Source organism: Ricinus communis, chromosome 7 (assembly GCF_019578655.1).
Source record: "Ricinus communis isolate WT05 ecotype wild-type chromosome 7, ASM1957865v1, whole genome shotgun sequence".
NCBI lineage: Eukaryota > Viridiplantae > Streptophyta > Magnoliopsida > Malpighiales > Euphorbiaceae > Ricinus > Ricinus communis.
This window is the reverse complement of record NC_063262.1, coordinates 26,008,036-26,022,677: the sequence shown is the minus strand read 5'-3', so window position 1 is coordinate 26,022,677 and position 14,642 is coordinate 26,008,036. Positions and strand designations below refer to the sequence as shown.

Below are 14,642 nucleotides of genomic sequence, written 5' to 3'. Positions count from 1 at the left end.
ATTTCTTGTTTTATAAGAGCAGTAGTTTTATAAGAGAAGAATTGTTTTCGATAAAAAGAAACTGTAAATTTGGAAATAACATAAAAAAAAAAAAAGTATCCGGCTATAAATTTTGAAAAAAAATAATTATTTTTAATAGTAAAGAAGCTGAGAAATTAAAAATCATATAAAGAAAATTCTTTAAATTAATGTTCTATATAAACAGATTTTATCAATTTATACCGTTTATTTTTGTGCTTTTCCCAAAATTGTTGGCATAAAGGTACATAAGTCACATAATATTTGACTTAAATCCTTGAATTTTAAATAATTTAATTATACTTTTAAAATTAAAAAAGTTTAATCCAGTTAGTTTTATACAGTAAAAGAATTATTTAACTTTACTTTTTAATATGTAATAATTATTAAATTAATAACCTACTTCTCACTTTTTAAAAAAAATATACTGTTTATTAGTATTACTATAATTATTCCGTTAATATTACTACAACTCTTTATTAAGAAGAGCCAGGCTTAGTATTCCACACATACATATATCGCGAATCTCTGCATCTTCTTTCACTACTCTTCGGTTCAACTGCACATTAATAATAAGAAACCGTTTGTTTCTTCTGCTTTTCTGCTTCCTCTTCACGCTACTCGACCCGCTCTTCTCGGAATCCGGATCCGCTCCGTTTCTACCCGAACTATACTTCGCTTCTCCAGATCTACTTTAGGTAATCTCCTCTTCGAGTGTACTATTTTTATACCTTTGATTTTTAGTTACCTGTTTAGATCTGCTGTTCTTTAATAATTTAGTTTTTTTTTCTTTTTCTTTTTGTGTTTTCTCTTGGGAAGCTTATGTTTATTCCTTTGATCTGCTATCACTATAAGCTTTGATACGATTTTTATTTTTTTAGGAAATGTAGTTATGTTCTGTAATTTTGCATTTTTATGGATTTTTTGTTGACTTTTGTTAATGGATCTATTGCTTGATAGTTGCATATTGATATTAATTTTGTTTGAACTATTAAATATATGTGATTTATTTGCGAAACTAGTTCACTCAGACTGATAATTTAGGTTTCTTTTTTCTTCTTCTAATTGGTGTATTTCTGCTTGTCTGTTAATGGATCTTGATAATTTTGTATTGACATTATATGTAGTATGTAGGCTAAATTTTTAATTTAGTTGCAAAATTAGTTCATTGAGACTGATAATTAATTAGTTAAAGTTTTCTTTTATATTCTGTATCTAGATTTGATTTCTAATGTATGTTTTGTATGGTCAGCTTAAGTTAGATCGAGCAACTGATTCCAAGGATTTGGTTTAAATTTGGTGCCTTTCTCCTTGATGGTGAAAATGAGGATGCCCACAGTTCACTGGGCTTCCCTTTTGGTGGTGCTTTTTGCACACACTTGCAGTGCATTTTATTTGCCTGGTAGCTATATGCACACATATTCAACTGGTGAAAAGATCGTTGCCAAAGTCAATTCATTAACTTCTATAGAAACTGAGCTTCCATTTAGCTACTACAGTCTCCCTTATTGCAAGCCGCCCGGTAGAATTAGAAAAAGTGCTGAAAATCTTGGGGAACTTCTTATGGGAGATCAGATTGATAATTCTCCATACCAGTTTAGAATGAATATCAACGAGTCTGTTTTTCTTTGCACTACACCTCCATTGAGTGAACATGAGGTAAAGCTTTTGAAGCAGAGAACTCGTGATTTGTATCAAGTGAATATGATTTTAGATAATTTGCCTGCTATGAGGTATGCCAAGCAAAATGGAGTTAATATTCAGTGGACTGGGTTCCCAGTTGGGTATACACCGCAGAATAGTAATGATGATTATATCATCAATCATTTAAAGTTTACTGTCTTGGTTCATGAGTATGAAGGGAGTGGGGTGGAGATAATTGGTACTGGGGAAGAAGGTATGGGTGTGATTTCTGAAGCTGATAAGAAGAAGGCTTCTGGTTTTGAGATTGTTGGTTTTGAGGTTGTACCATGCAGTGTTAAGTACGACCCAGAAGTGATGTCAAAGCATCATATGTATGACAGTATCTCATCTGTTAACTGCCCCATGGACCTTGACAAGTCTCAGATCATAAGGGAGCAAGAGAGAGTTTCTTTCACATACGAGGTTGAATTTGTGAAAAGTGATACTAGATGGCCTTCTCGTTGGGATGCTTATTTGAAGATGGAAGGTGCTCGAGTCCACTGGTTCTCTATTCTAAATTCTCTTATGGTGATATTTTTCCTAGCTGGAATTGTTTTTGTCATCTTCTTGAGGACTGTGAGAAGGGATTTAACAAGATATGAGGAACTAGACAAAGAAGCTCAAGCACAGATGAATGAGGAGCTTTCAGGCTGGAAGCTTGTTGTGGGTGATGTGTTCAGAGAACCAGAGTGCTCAAAGCTTCTCTGCGTCATGGTCGGAGATGGAGTTCAAATTACAGGGATGGCAGTTGTCACTATTGTTTTTGCAGCCCTTGGTTTTATGTCTCCAGCATCACGAGGAATGTTACTGACCGGAATGATAATTCTTTACCTTTTCTTGGGTATTGCTGCAGGCTATGTTTCAGTACGTTTGTGGAGAACCATGAAGGGATCTTCTGAAGGGTGGAGGTCAATTTCATGGTCAGCTGCATGCTTCTTCCCTGGAATTGCCTTTGTTATCCTCACGGTGCTGAATTTCATTCTGTGGGGAAGCAAGAGTACCGGTGCTATTCCCATTTCCTTGTATTTTGTACTTCTGGCCCTCTGGTTCTGCATCTCAGTTCCTCTCACCCTCTTGGGAGGATTCTTTGGGACACGAGTTGAGGAAATTCAGTATCCAGTTAGAACCAACCAGATTCCAAGAGAAATTCCTGCTCGCAAATATCCATCATGGCTTCTTGTTCTTGGTGCTGGAACTCTTCCATTTGGAACCCTTTTCATCGAGCTGTTCTTCATCCTTTCTAGCATCTGGCTTGGACGGTTTTATTATGTCTTTGGTTTCTTGCTTATAGTTTTATTGCTATTGGTAGTTGTTTGTGCTGAAGTGTCAGTGGTACTAACTTACATGCATCTCTGCGTTGAGGACTGGCGGTGGTGGTGGAAGGCTTTCTTTGCCTCTGGTTCAGTTGCCCTCTACGTGTTTCTATACTCCATCAATTATTTGGTTTTTGACCTACAGAGTTTGAGTGGACCTGTATCAGCTATACTCTATCTTGGCTACTCACTGCTTATGGCAATTGCAATCATGTTGTCTACTGGCACTATTGGCTTCCTCATGTCCTTCTACTTTGTGCATTACCTTTTCTCATCAGTAAAGATTGACTAGAAGCAGTTGGTATGTTTTAACCAGTCGGAGAAAACTGCAAATGCAAGTGCATTAGCTTCTTGCCATAATTCACATTTTTTTCTTGCTTTTTTACTTAATTGTTAAATTTCATATGATAGCTGATCTTGTTGTGCCCTACTGAAGACTCCAGATTATATTATGCTAAATGCATCAAGGCCTGTCATGTCAGTTTTTCTATGCTTCTGAGTTTAGGACATTATAGTAGTCCTGAGCTTCATTCACATTACGGGTTCTGGTCATTCCATCTTTTACTCTAGATGCTGTAATTGGTGACCTTTCTGTTCTGTACTATTTTTATTTTTTTTTACTTCTATTTTATCATTAAAAAGGAGAAGTCAATGGCATATTTACTTTAGGTGAGCCTTTCTTAAATTCTCCCCCTTGAGTAGCAGATCATTTTGGTCCAAGGCCGAATGGTAATAATGTGAACAGTGAATACCCTAGTAAGTTTTTTGTCCTTGTACAGGGATGGCAGCCCAGTGAGGCTTTATTTTTAAATTTTGTTTTATTTTATAGTATTCAGGAGGAAAAACTGTTCAGTAATTGGGGAATGAAAGACTGAGTCGCATGAACAATTTTCTTCAATTTATGAGGCCATAACTCATGAAATTAGCTAATAATTGGTCTTTCACTGAAGTACACTAGCTTTTTTCTTCGGCCTATATATATATATACTGAACAGTACACAACACATTCAATAGCTCTGTTGTGGTAATTGATCATCCAAGTCAGTGGTTGTGTATCTGTCCCATAATACCGATTAGTTAGTCTTCCAATCAGTCTTTTTTCCTCAAACTAAAATAGATAGCCTCACGTGTTTATCACAATTTCTTCGGCTATATCTTTTGGCAAATGCATAATAGAAAACTGCTGAAAGCCCTACTTAAGCATGAAAAGCATCCACATGAAACAGAGGTAGGAGAAAACATAGAAAGCTCACTGCTGAAAGTTTTACACGAGGGGTGGGGGTCAAAGTTTAGACGCTTTATTTTATATTTACAGACAACACCAAAGGTTAGCCTCTCTAAACCAACCTGCACCCGTCGATCTTGTTGCGATATTTAGGAGTCCCAGCACCACAATCATTGTGGTTGAAGGAACAATAGTTGTTATCCTGGATAGCTGGAATGCTGTAATCATGATTCAGAGAGGCATTCACAGGGGCATTATCCAGGATGCTTTGACATCACATCCGCACCCTTCTACTTGCTTGTCCAGGATTTGCATTGAAACGTTGCCGAGATGAACTTGCTGAATTCATGGGTGAACGGAACTGGCCTTGAGGACCGGCAGCAAATGGAGCTTGAGAGCTCCGACTTCGCTGTTGAGCTGAAGTTTGTGCCCTGCCAGCCTCCATTGAATTATATTCATTATGTATATTTAGCTGATTTCGGGAGAAAGTTGGCCTCGGTGCTATAATTCCAACAGTAGGGGGGTAACTTCCACTGCCTATAGTTGCATTGATTCCATCACCTGAGAGGTAGCTTCCACTGGCTATACTTGCATTTGTTCCACAATTAGAGGGGTTGTGACGGAAGTAGCTTCCACTGGCTATACTTGCATTTGTTCCAACATTAGAGGGGTTGTGAGGGAAGTAGCTTCCACTGGCTACAGTTGCATTAGTTCCTCCACTAGTGGAGTTCTGCTCGTAGTAGCTTCCACTGGCTATAGATGCATTTATTCCTATACTACTGGGATTCTGCCTGAAGTAGCTCCCGCGGGGTATAGTTGAACTAATTCCTACACCAGTGAGATTCTGCCCGAAGTAGCTTCCACGGGGTATGGTTGATCTAATTCCTACTCTGGGGAGGTTCTGCCAGTAGTAGCTTCCACTGGGTATAGTTGCACTAATTCCCACTCTAGGTGGGTTTTGGCCAAAGTAGCTTCCACAGGGTATGGTTGCACCAATTCCTACACTAGTTGGGTTTGGCACGAAGTAATTTCCATTGTTAGTAGTTGCACTAGTTCCTGCACTAGTAGGGTTTTGGCTGATGTAGCTTCCTCTGGCTATAGTTGCACCAATTCCTGCACTAGAGGGATTTTGGCTATTGTAGCTTCCGCTGGCCATGGTTGCACCTCCCGAAGACTGATCATAAAGCATATTAGATGCATTGTGCATTGCAAGATCCAGGAAACTAGAATAGTCTTCTCAGATTGGACAAGTATGAAAATGGATGAACTCTTCCAGTTCATTACCAAATTCACAACGTGCAACTAAATCTGAATTTCTTTAAGAACTATGAATCAAGTATCTTCTGGCAATTAAACTATACATTTCAAATATCTCTTTAATAAGCGACAAGCAGCCACAAAACCACAAATATTATGGGAAGGAGTTGAAATTTATAAATCAAGTTCATTTTTTAACACTCAAAATTTAGACTCCAACATATTGATCAAAACAAAGTATGCTCAGGCTAAAAGCTTTATTAATGCGAAAGTATATTCCTTTGTTAATTAAAGATCCAAAAGTTGCTTCATATTGAAGAAAATAAGCTTACCTGCATTTGCATTTTAGGACTGCCTTGATTATCTTTTTTGGCTTTTGCTTTGCCTTTGGATTTACTGCGCGTGGAACTGCAGCACCGAAAAAAAGAGAGTTGCAGCTGTTAGCTTGATTGCAACTTTAAATTAAAAATTTTAAGCACTCATTTAAGAAAACTGCTTTTGTATATTTTATAATGAATAGTCTTTACTCTTTTTTGCTGACTGGTGATAAGCTCTGAGGGTTGCTTGACCTTACTGAGACTCCATAACTTTTTGTGCTTTTACCTAATGGCATTCCAAACACAAAATCATCTTCAAAATGAGACACGTTATTCAAAATCACATACGTATATGTCTAGGAGTATGACCAAGGTTTAAAAGACTTTTATTTCATCCACCAGGGTGTCCCTAACGTTCTACATTCTTAAGCTTTCTAGTTTATTCTTTGTCCTTTTTAATAATTGTCATACATTTGAATTTCAAAGAATATAAGTAGTAATTTGATTCTGTTACTCACAGGGTCACTTCTGTACTAGGAAACTTTTTAAGATATTACACCCATTATGGGCTACACAGAAAGAGCTTGACCATTGTCAATATGTTGCAGAGAACTGCATGCTATTGGCAATTAAAATAATCATGGCCAAAATAAGGCATTTCAAGTAGAAGCTTGGAAGGGTCATTTGCACCTTCAGTACTGCCTAGAAGTAGTGGGATTAAAACAAGTTCAAACTTAGCAATCAGGGCCTTCCTTTCCCAAACATTTACCTCTAAAACTGAACTAGGAGAAAGCATCTGTAATTCTTCCTCTCGTTCCCATCTAGTGGATGAAGTGAAATTAAAGTCCTCCTAAGTCCTTTATGCTTAAGGCTTTTAATTTCCATTAGTGTGACAAATAATTCTTGTATGTCCAGGGTAACTTTCTTGAAATGGAACCAGAAGCAAGTTGCCTCTAGGTAATTTCATTCCCTTCATCCTCTCTCTCTCTCCGTCTCTATGTACAGACAGAGATGCACACTTTCTGCCAGGCTCGAAATAGTATGCAACTACGACACTTGGATTTATATGGTAGAAATTCTAAGTTCCTCAAGTTTTATTGCTTCCATCATCAGTGTTCAAATCATAACTTGGATCTGTTATTTATATCATTATGAATGCAACAATAATATTAATGCAAAGAGAACAAAGGTTGTTTAGTCTTACAAAAGCATTTCATGTTGTAATTGATCTCTCATCTTGTGGGATGGAACAGAAATATTTAAAAGAAATACAATTCAGCTTGCACCAACTATACACGAAGGTCTTAGTTGGTAAGGCCTTGTGTCAGTTATCTTGTTAATTTTCTCTGTAAAGTGCAATTGAGTTATACACGAAAAACAAGGTTATGGGCACTAGAGGTAAAATAAAAGGTATTGGAGACAAAAATTACTCCCAAGGGATAGTCACAAGGTAGTTCAGACAATTAATGATACTGCATTGAGAATCAGTGTCAAACATTCAATATGCATTAAACAAATATTTGCATACACCACTTTGACACTGATTCTATAAAAGACCTCTCCTTCCACTTGTCAACAAATAAAGCAGTGCAAGCTCAGTTTTAAGCTTAGAGCCCAGGTTATCAATTGTCAAATATTGTCTAAATACTACAATGTTCAAGATAATCCTGATATTCATTCTAATTCATAATTTTTCTTTTTCATATCACTTGCCATAAATTTCAACACAGTTCTATTATTTGTCTATTTGTTCTGATCAGTAGACCATCTTCTTCTGCAGTTTCCTGGTATTGTGGATGATCTCTATTAAACTTCTAGATGTTATGATTGTTATCATTCCTCTGTTTGTTCTGATTAGTAAACCATCTCTTTCTGTAGTTTCCTGCTATTGCAGAAGATCTCTATTAGATTTCTAGATGTTCTAAATAAACGATTCTTTCTCCTTTTCCCCTAGATATATGTCTGTTTATAATTTAGTAAACAAATCTTTTAATGCACCTACCTTATTGTTGCTCTTCTATTAGGACTTATTTTAAAAGCGAACTCTAATGCTTTAACTTATTTGAGATGGTCCTTTCATGCATATATTCTCAACCAGGAATTGTATAAAAAAGCGCACCATTTTTTATGATCCGACTCCACCCCCTGACTGTTTGTCGACCTTGTCTGTATTTCTGCAAAATGTCACACCCATAAACTTAGTGCTGCAAAGTAAATTTCAGATTTCCTATTATTTTAAGCTGTTAGCATTTCAAAATATCTTCTAAAATGGTAATATTCATGTCAAGTCATTGAAATAGACCTGGAGGTGGCTCTTCACATGGAAAAGATTTAAACCTTTAACAGCCATTACGTACTGAATAGACCTTGGAGTTGCTTCTGAAAACATGCACAAGTCATGACAGGAGAAGCTTTGAGTTATTAAATATTAGAACTTTCAAAAAGAAGGTATGCTTTGCATAAATATAGCAAGTTGCAAGAATGCACTGAAATATTACAGAAATCACTTATAACAGAAAGAACAACATGATTCATTCACCAGATAATATTCTTTTCCTGATTATTTACACACATGAGTACATAAACTGCTACATAGGAACAACATAATAACACAAGTCAACCACTGAATGGAAAGCTAAAACAAATTCTACCGTTGATGATGCATATGAAGAAGATAATACATGTTAACTTTAATTCAGATAGTGGTCATGCTGCATCCATCACTCTTACCATATTATGTTTATAAAATTTATAATTGAGTGACAGATCATAAATAATCATCACAGTTGCAGTTTTCCTTTCTGCTATTAAGAAAACCAAGTTAGGATCCGCCTTTACATTTTGGACTCCCTCCTTGTTACGTTAGATGCCTTAATTTCATTGAGAGTGTAATTACCATTATATGGTTTAGAGACTTCTCAGTTATTTACATTATAGAAGCTTTAATTTCATTGCAAGTATAATCACCATGATATGGTTTAGGGACTTCTTCAATTATTCTACTCAAAGGCTACAAGTATCTCAATGACATCCTTCCATGCATTTCATTCATCTCAAACATTTAACTACTTGAATGTTCTACCACAATGACTGACCATCAGTGTACTTCATACCACAATGTTCTACTGTCTTCTATGTAATGTTCTATTTCTATTTTTAATTACCTTTTCTTACTTCATAACTAATTTGCAGTGACATTCCACATAATAGATATGCTCCTCCTAAAAGGAAACGCAGTGATTTGCACTATAGATAACATGCATTCTAAGCTGTCATCTTTTACTATCTCCACAATAATCTACCATGCATTAAATTCCCTAACAGTTTCAACTAAAAAATTTAACTACTTGATGCATCAGTTGCTTACTCAAATTACAAGAACCCACTAATCTCTTAGTTTTCTAAGTTGGGATATGTCTATCGTCTCGCTTGCTGTATATTATTACCAATTATCTTCTCTTGTTTTATTACTAATTTGCACCTATATATCAACAGTACTTGGACTAACATGCAGAATAGCATATACAAATATGCTTGTTAACATTATCAGCTGAAAACTCTAATTTTAAATAGCATAAAATTAGAATTGCACAACAAGTGAATGCACACTAAGCAAGATTTACAAATAACTGAAAATATGAAAAAAAGAATTAAGAGATTGGAGAAAGAAAAGACGCCAGGAACTCTAGTTGATATATAATGGACCATTTGGGAGAAAAGCATTAAGCTGAAACTCAACTGGTTAGAAACACAAAAGCGAAAAGAAAGCACAAAAATGGTCGTGCAATGCTGGATGACTAAAAAGATGATATAAAGGAGTGTACTAATGATCCAATATGGAAAATTGTCGTTTTCGCAATCAATTACTAAGCTTTTCTAGCATATAATCTAACCAAAACTACCAGATCATCTCCCGAAGAATGTGCATGACGCAACACAAACCGACAAATATACAATCAGTATCTAGAAATGCTTTATCAAGGAAAATTTTTCTCATAATTCACGACAACAACACGACAAAGTATTTAAAAAGGAGAGGAAATATGCATATAAATAGAAGATGACAACTTTCCTTACGTGCATGGCAAAGAATCAACGATTTTCAATGAATGTAGTATAACAAACTACAAGAATATTCAAAATCCATAAATGAAGATCCAATACAACCCAATAGAAAAGAAAAGAGAAAGAATAAAAAGCTAAGCAGCCGCCAAAAAACTACTAATTTCCAATAACTATCAACGGAAAACAAATATGACATGGCCCTCTATGAAGGGAGAAAAGTCTATGAAACTGAAATCAGAAATGTTGTTGCATATTAAGAGAAGAAAAGGAGAATCTCAATAAAACCACATTATTAGAACTTTGATAATAGAGAAAGAAAGAATACCGGTACCTCATTGCTAAACCAAATTTGAACGTTCTTTGGAGAATGATAGAATATAATAAAAACAACTAGGAGAATACAATAAGAAAAATGTAAATATTATGTGTACTGCAACTAATCATACAAGATAAAAATATAAAAGGGAACAATATCTTAGATTCTATTGACCTAACCTGAAAAATTATGAAGATGAAACTCAAAACTAATAAGTATAATACAGTTCAAACAGAGAGAAAATTCACTTGCATGCTAGGAAGGATCCAAAAGATAAAAGAAAAGAACATTATGATCTTAGAAAGTAAAAATCTCAGGGAAATTATGATCTCTTTCAACCTATCACCTCAATATGGAATCTCCCACAACTTAGCTAATAGGCATTTTGATGTGTATGTTGAGTAGTTTAAATGGTAGGATAATGAACATGGTTCCATATGCAGCTATTTCCTCTTAAGGAAATAAGCTAATACAACGATTAGAGTATGTATAAGTGAATGCAAAGGAGAATTCAAACATTCATCAGAAAAATCTAATGAAGCAACCTGATATCTAGATACAAATAAATGCTGATTCAATAATACAAGATCTAGCCCTCAAGTCATTTCCACCCTTCTATGAGCAGAAGAATTAGTGATCCTCCAAGCATAAAATATTGTCCAAAATTGAAACAGGAAAATAACTTACTTTCAAAATTCAATTCTAAGTCTCTGCCTAACTTTATGTCAATAACTTTGCCTTGTTAACAAGAGGGAAAAGAAAGGAAAGAAAATCTCTCTTTGTTGTTAAAAATAAGGAAAGTTCAATTAAGCTAATAGCCTAGTACCAAAATCAGGTTGATCAATCCATCAATTCAAATGCATGAAAAAAGGTATAAAAGTGTCATAGTTATAAAAATGGTTACTGACTTATGGATCCACCAAGCTGTCTAACAGCTCTAACAAAACATGCATGAAGTTCAGGGGTCCACCGAAGACGAGGTTTTGGATCAGTAGTGAAAACAGCACTAGGAGGAGGAAAATACCCAAGGTCTTCCTCCTCCTCCGACAACACACCATATCCTTCAGATAAAACAACATGGTCATGAACCATGTTATTAGGAGTTGCATTTAATTCCTTCATCACTGCAACCAACTTCCCATCCTCAGATGAAGCAACATGGTCCTGAACAATGTTATTAGGAACTGGAGCTTCAAGAATTTCTTGGAGTTCAAGAAAAGCATCATCAATGTTTTTCCATCTCTTAAGTAATGTAGCCAAATCGAGTTCAGGGTCAAATTCAAGTTGTAGCTCAAGCTCATTGGAGTTACCAATCAAATTACCTCCATTTCCACCTCCATTTCCCCCTCCATTTCTAATGTCAGGACCATCTATAATCTGTTGGGAACTCACTGGGACATTTCCAACTCCTCCTCCTCCTCCTCCTTGAAATTCCTCCATCAATTTTCCTCTCACTCACTACTAACAAAATTTAGTGTATAAGCAACTCAAAACGAAAAGACCCTGGTGATGAAATACTAAAACCAGACACCCCAAGAGAAAGACTGACACATTGGACCCCATAGAAATTTCTATGGGGTCCATATAAATTTTACACGCTATAGCCACATTCACATAAAGTAAAAACTGCCCATTAAATAAAAGCAAACAAAGAGCCAAATTCAGACTCAACGGCCAGTTTGTATGCATTATACAATACAAATAAGAATTGTGCACTGACTACTGAATACTGATACATTAAGGAGATGAAACCGAGGTATAAAGAAGAAGAAGAATTAAGACTTACACGAGTGATAATTGAGGGTGGACCATGAAATAAAGTGGCACCGTGTGATTGTTGCTGATAGTGATTGAATAGGGTATAAATAAGAAGAAAAGAGAGCGCTCTGCTATGGTCTGTTCTGCTGCATGTAAGGAAACGTGGATGGCTACTTTTCTGGGCTTATTTGTCTCTTGCACTGATAGTTGGGATTTTCGAGGTAGATGTCTGTATGTATATAATTGTGTCATTGCCATTGTTCATAAAAGAAACAAAAATTCTCGGGTGATTTTTACTTCTTTTCCTCTGGGGTTTTACTTCATCTGTTTTAAATTTAGCACACGAGGGACTTTGATTTTTCATGACCCAACAAAGAAATCAAACTCTCTCTCTTTTCTTCTTTTTGTTTCCTTTTACGTTTTAGTCCTTTTTCTTTAATATGGCCAAGAAAAAGATAAACTTGAATACGCTACCGGTACTTGTCTCCTACCTGGAATAGATAATTCCTGCACAGACACCTCACCTCACACGATGAAATATCTGAGTCCCTCCATTCAATTCTACATTTAATCAAGAATGCTGCTTTTGCATTCATTTGATGCACGTAGGAAACCAACACCACTAGACGTATTATTATCATTAGTGTGGTGAAGATAAGAAGAAGAAGAAGAAGAAGAAGATTAGAACATGTGTATAAAAAACTAATTTAACGCTCTCATTTTTACTTAAAAGCTTGAATGTTTCATCTTCTTAAAGTTTTTAAAGGTCCTTTTGATAATTGTTTAAATTCTAAATTAGTAACAAGATAGGAAAGCCACTGCACCTCATTGACGATGATCACATAAAAGAGAAATTGAATTAATGTTGTTAAAATTCTACTATTGACTGTCATATAATATTTAATTTTATTAAAATTTATAGATTTATTTATAAATTTTAAATTGATATAGAATGAAAATTAATTTAAAATTTAAAATATATTATTTATAATTAATTATATTTAAATTAAATTATATAATAAAGATAAATAAAATTTTTAAATTAATTTTATATTAGAAAGTTAATATAAATTATGACAATATAGTATTTTTTTAGTATTTTTATTTTTTCTTTTTAAATAAAATATTTTATATATATAATTAAATACATTATTAAAAATTATTCAGATATTGCTAAATAACTAGAGCTTTTGTTATATTGCTAGTTCTTTTTTTTTTTTTTTTCTGACAGACAATAAATTTATTGAACAAAATCAGCCCTTAACATAGCCACAGTATTAAGAGGGTCCAACCGGGAATAGAGTTTATGTAAAACTTTGGTAAAATGTGATATTTATTTTAAATAATATAATTTTTATAATAAAAAATATTCTAGAAATATTTAAACTTTTATTTTTTATTTTATAAAATTAATAATTTTAGTTTATCTTTTTCAAAAAGAATTTTTACCAATAAAAATCTAAAAATAACAAATATAATTAAATTAAATATATAAAAATTTATAGTATATTTATTAAATATATAGTAAAAAGTAAAATTTGGTTCTCCGCATATGGAAAGTTAAATTAAATTTTTATTTTATATTTTAAAAATAAAAATATATTAAAATTTTAATTTATATTATAATTCCGTAAATAAAGAGTTTGAGATATATAAATAGTATACTTAACGAACAAATAAAAAGAATAAGGGCAGTACCCCAAGGACAACAGTTAACAGCTTTAGCTAAAATAAGACTGTTAAAATCTAAAAACTGACTATTATTAAATATTTTTAATTTTTTAAAATTTTAAAATTTTATTATTACAGTAAATAAAATTATTTATTAATTAATTTAAATTGATATATTAATATAATTAGTATTACTACTTTTTAATATTAAAGATTTATTATATAATTAAAAAATTAATTTATTATTAAATAAAATATTTAAAATATAATTTAAAATGTTATATTTATATTAGAATTATTATCTAATTATAAAATTTATTTATTAGTTAATATAATATTAAAATATAATTAATATGTTATTCTTTAGGATAAAATTAATATTATTATCTGATTAGAAAACTATTTATTATTTAATATAATATTAAAAAATAATTAATATTTTTTTTTAAGATTAGAATCCATATTTAATTAGAATATAACTTATAAATTGATAAATTAATTGAAAAAAATTATAAAATTATATATAAACTTAAATTTTATGTGTCAAAATTAAATACACGTATCAAAATAAAAATTTCATATATCAAAAATTAAACATACATGTCAAAAAGATTTTAAGTCTTATAAATTAATATAATATATATATATATATATATATATATATATATATATATAGAGAGAGAGATATCGAATTTGACAAAGGTATTTACTAATTTAGCTAAGTTAATCCTGATCATACTAATTTTATCCGACATACTTATTATCTATATATTACCAATAAGTTTAACATATATCTTTAATGAAAAAATAAAAAACAATAATAGTACATATGTCCGAATATATAAGGGTTACAATAATTGTAGTTAAAGAATAATTATTATTACTACTTTAAATGATAATTTGTATGGATGAATATAAATTAAATATTATATGTATAGCACACTAACTGAAAAAACTATATGTTACAGGTGTACATTTAATTTTTTATTATATATTTAATTTATATTTCCTTTAGCTTT

The 14,642-nt window shown here is 32.9% G+C and overlaps 2 protein-coding genes across 2 annotated transcripts; one reads left to right on the top strand and one right to left on the bottom strand.

Moving 5' to 3' along the window:
* Positions 1-504: 504 nt before the first annotated feature.
* LOC8288300 (transmembrane 9 superfamily member 12) lies at positions 505-3,504 on the top strand. Its single transcript, XM_002524518.4, has 2 exons — positions 505-716; positions 1,271-3,504. Exon 2 carries the CDS (start codon positions 1,333-1,335, stop codon positions 3,304-3,306), a length of 1,974 nt encoding a protein of 657 aa, XP_002524564.3. The 5' UTR covers positions 505-716; positions 1,271-1,332; the 3' UTR covers positions 3,307-3,504.
* A 680-nt stretch (positions 3,505-4,184) lies between these two features.
* On the bottom strand, positions 4,185-11,778 carry LOC8288298. Its single transcript, XM_002524516.3, has 6 exons — positions 11,103-11,778; positions 8,116-8,192; positions 7,933-7,987; positions 6,024-6,099; positions 5,829-5,904; positions 4,185-5,413 (listed from the first exon to the last, which is right to left on the bottom strand). The coding sequence occupies exons 1-6, from the start codon at positions 11,632-11,634 to the stop codon at positions 4,514-4,516; spliced, it is 1,716 nt and encodes a 571-aa protein (XP_002524562.3). The 5' UTR covers positions 11,635-11,778; the 3' UTR covers positions 4,185-4,513.
* Between the last annotated feature and the right edge of the window lie 2,864 nt (positions 11,779-14,642).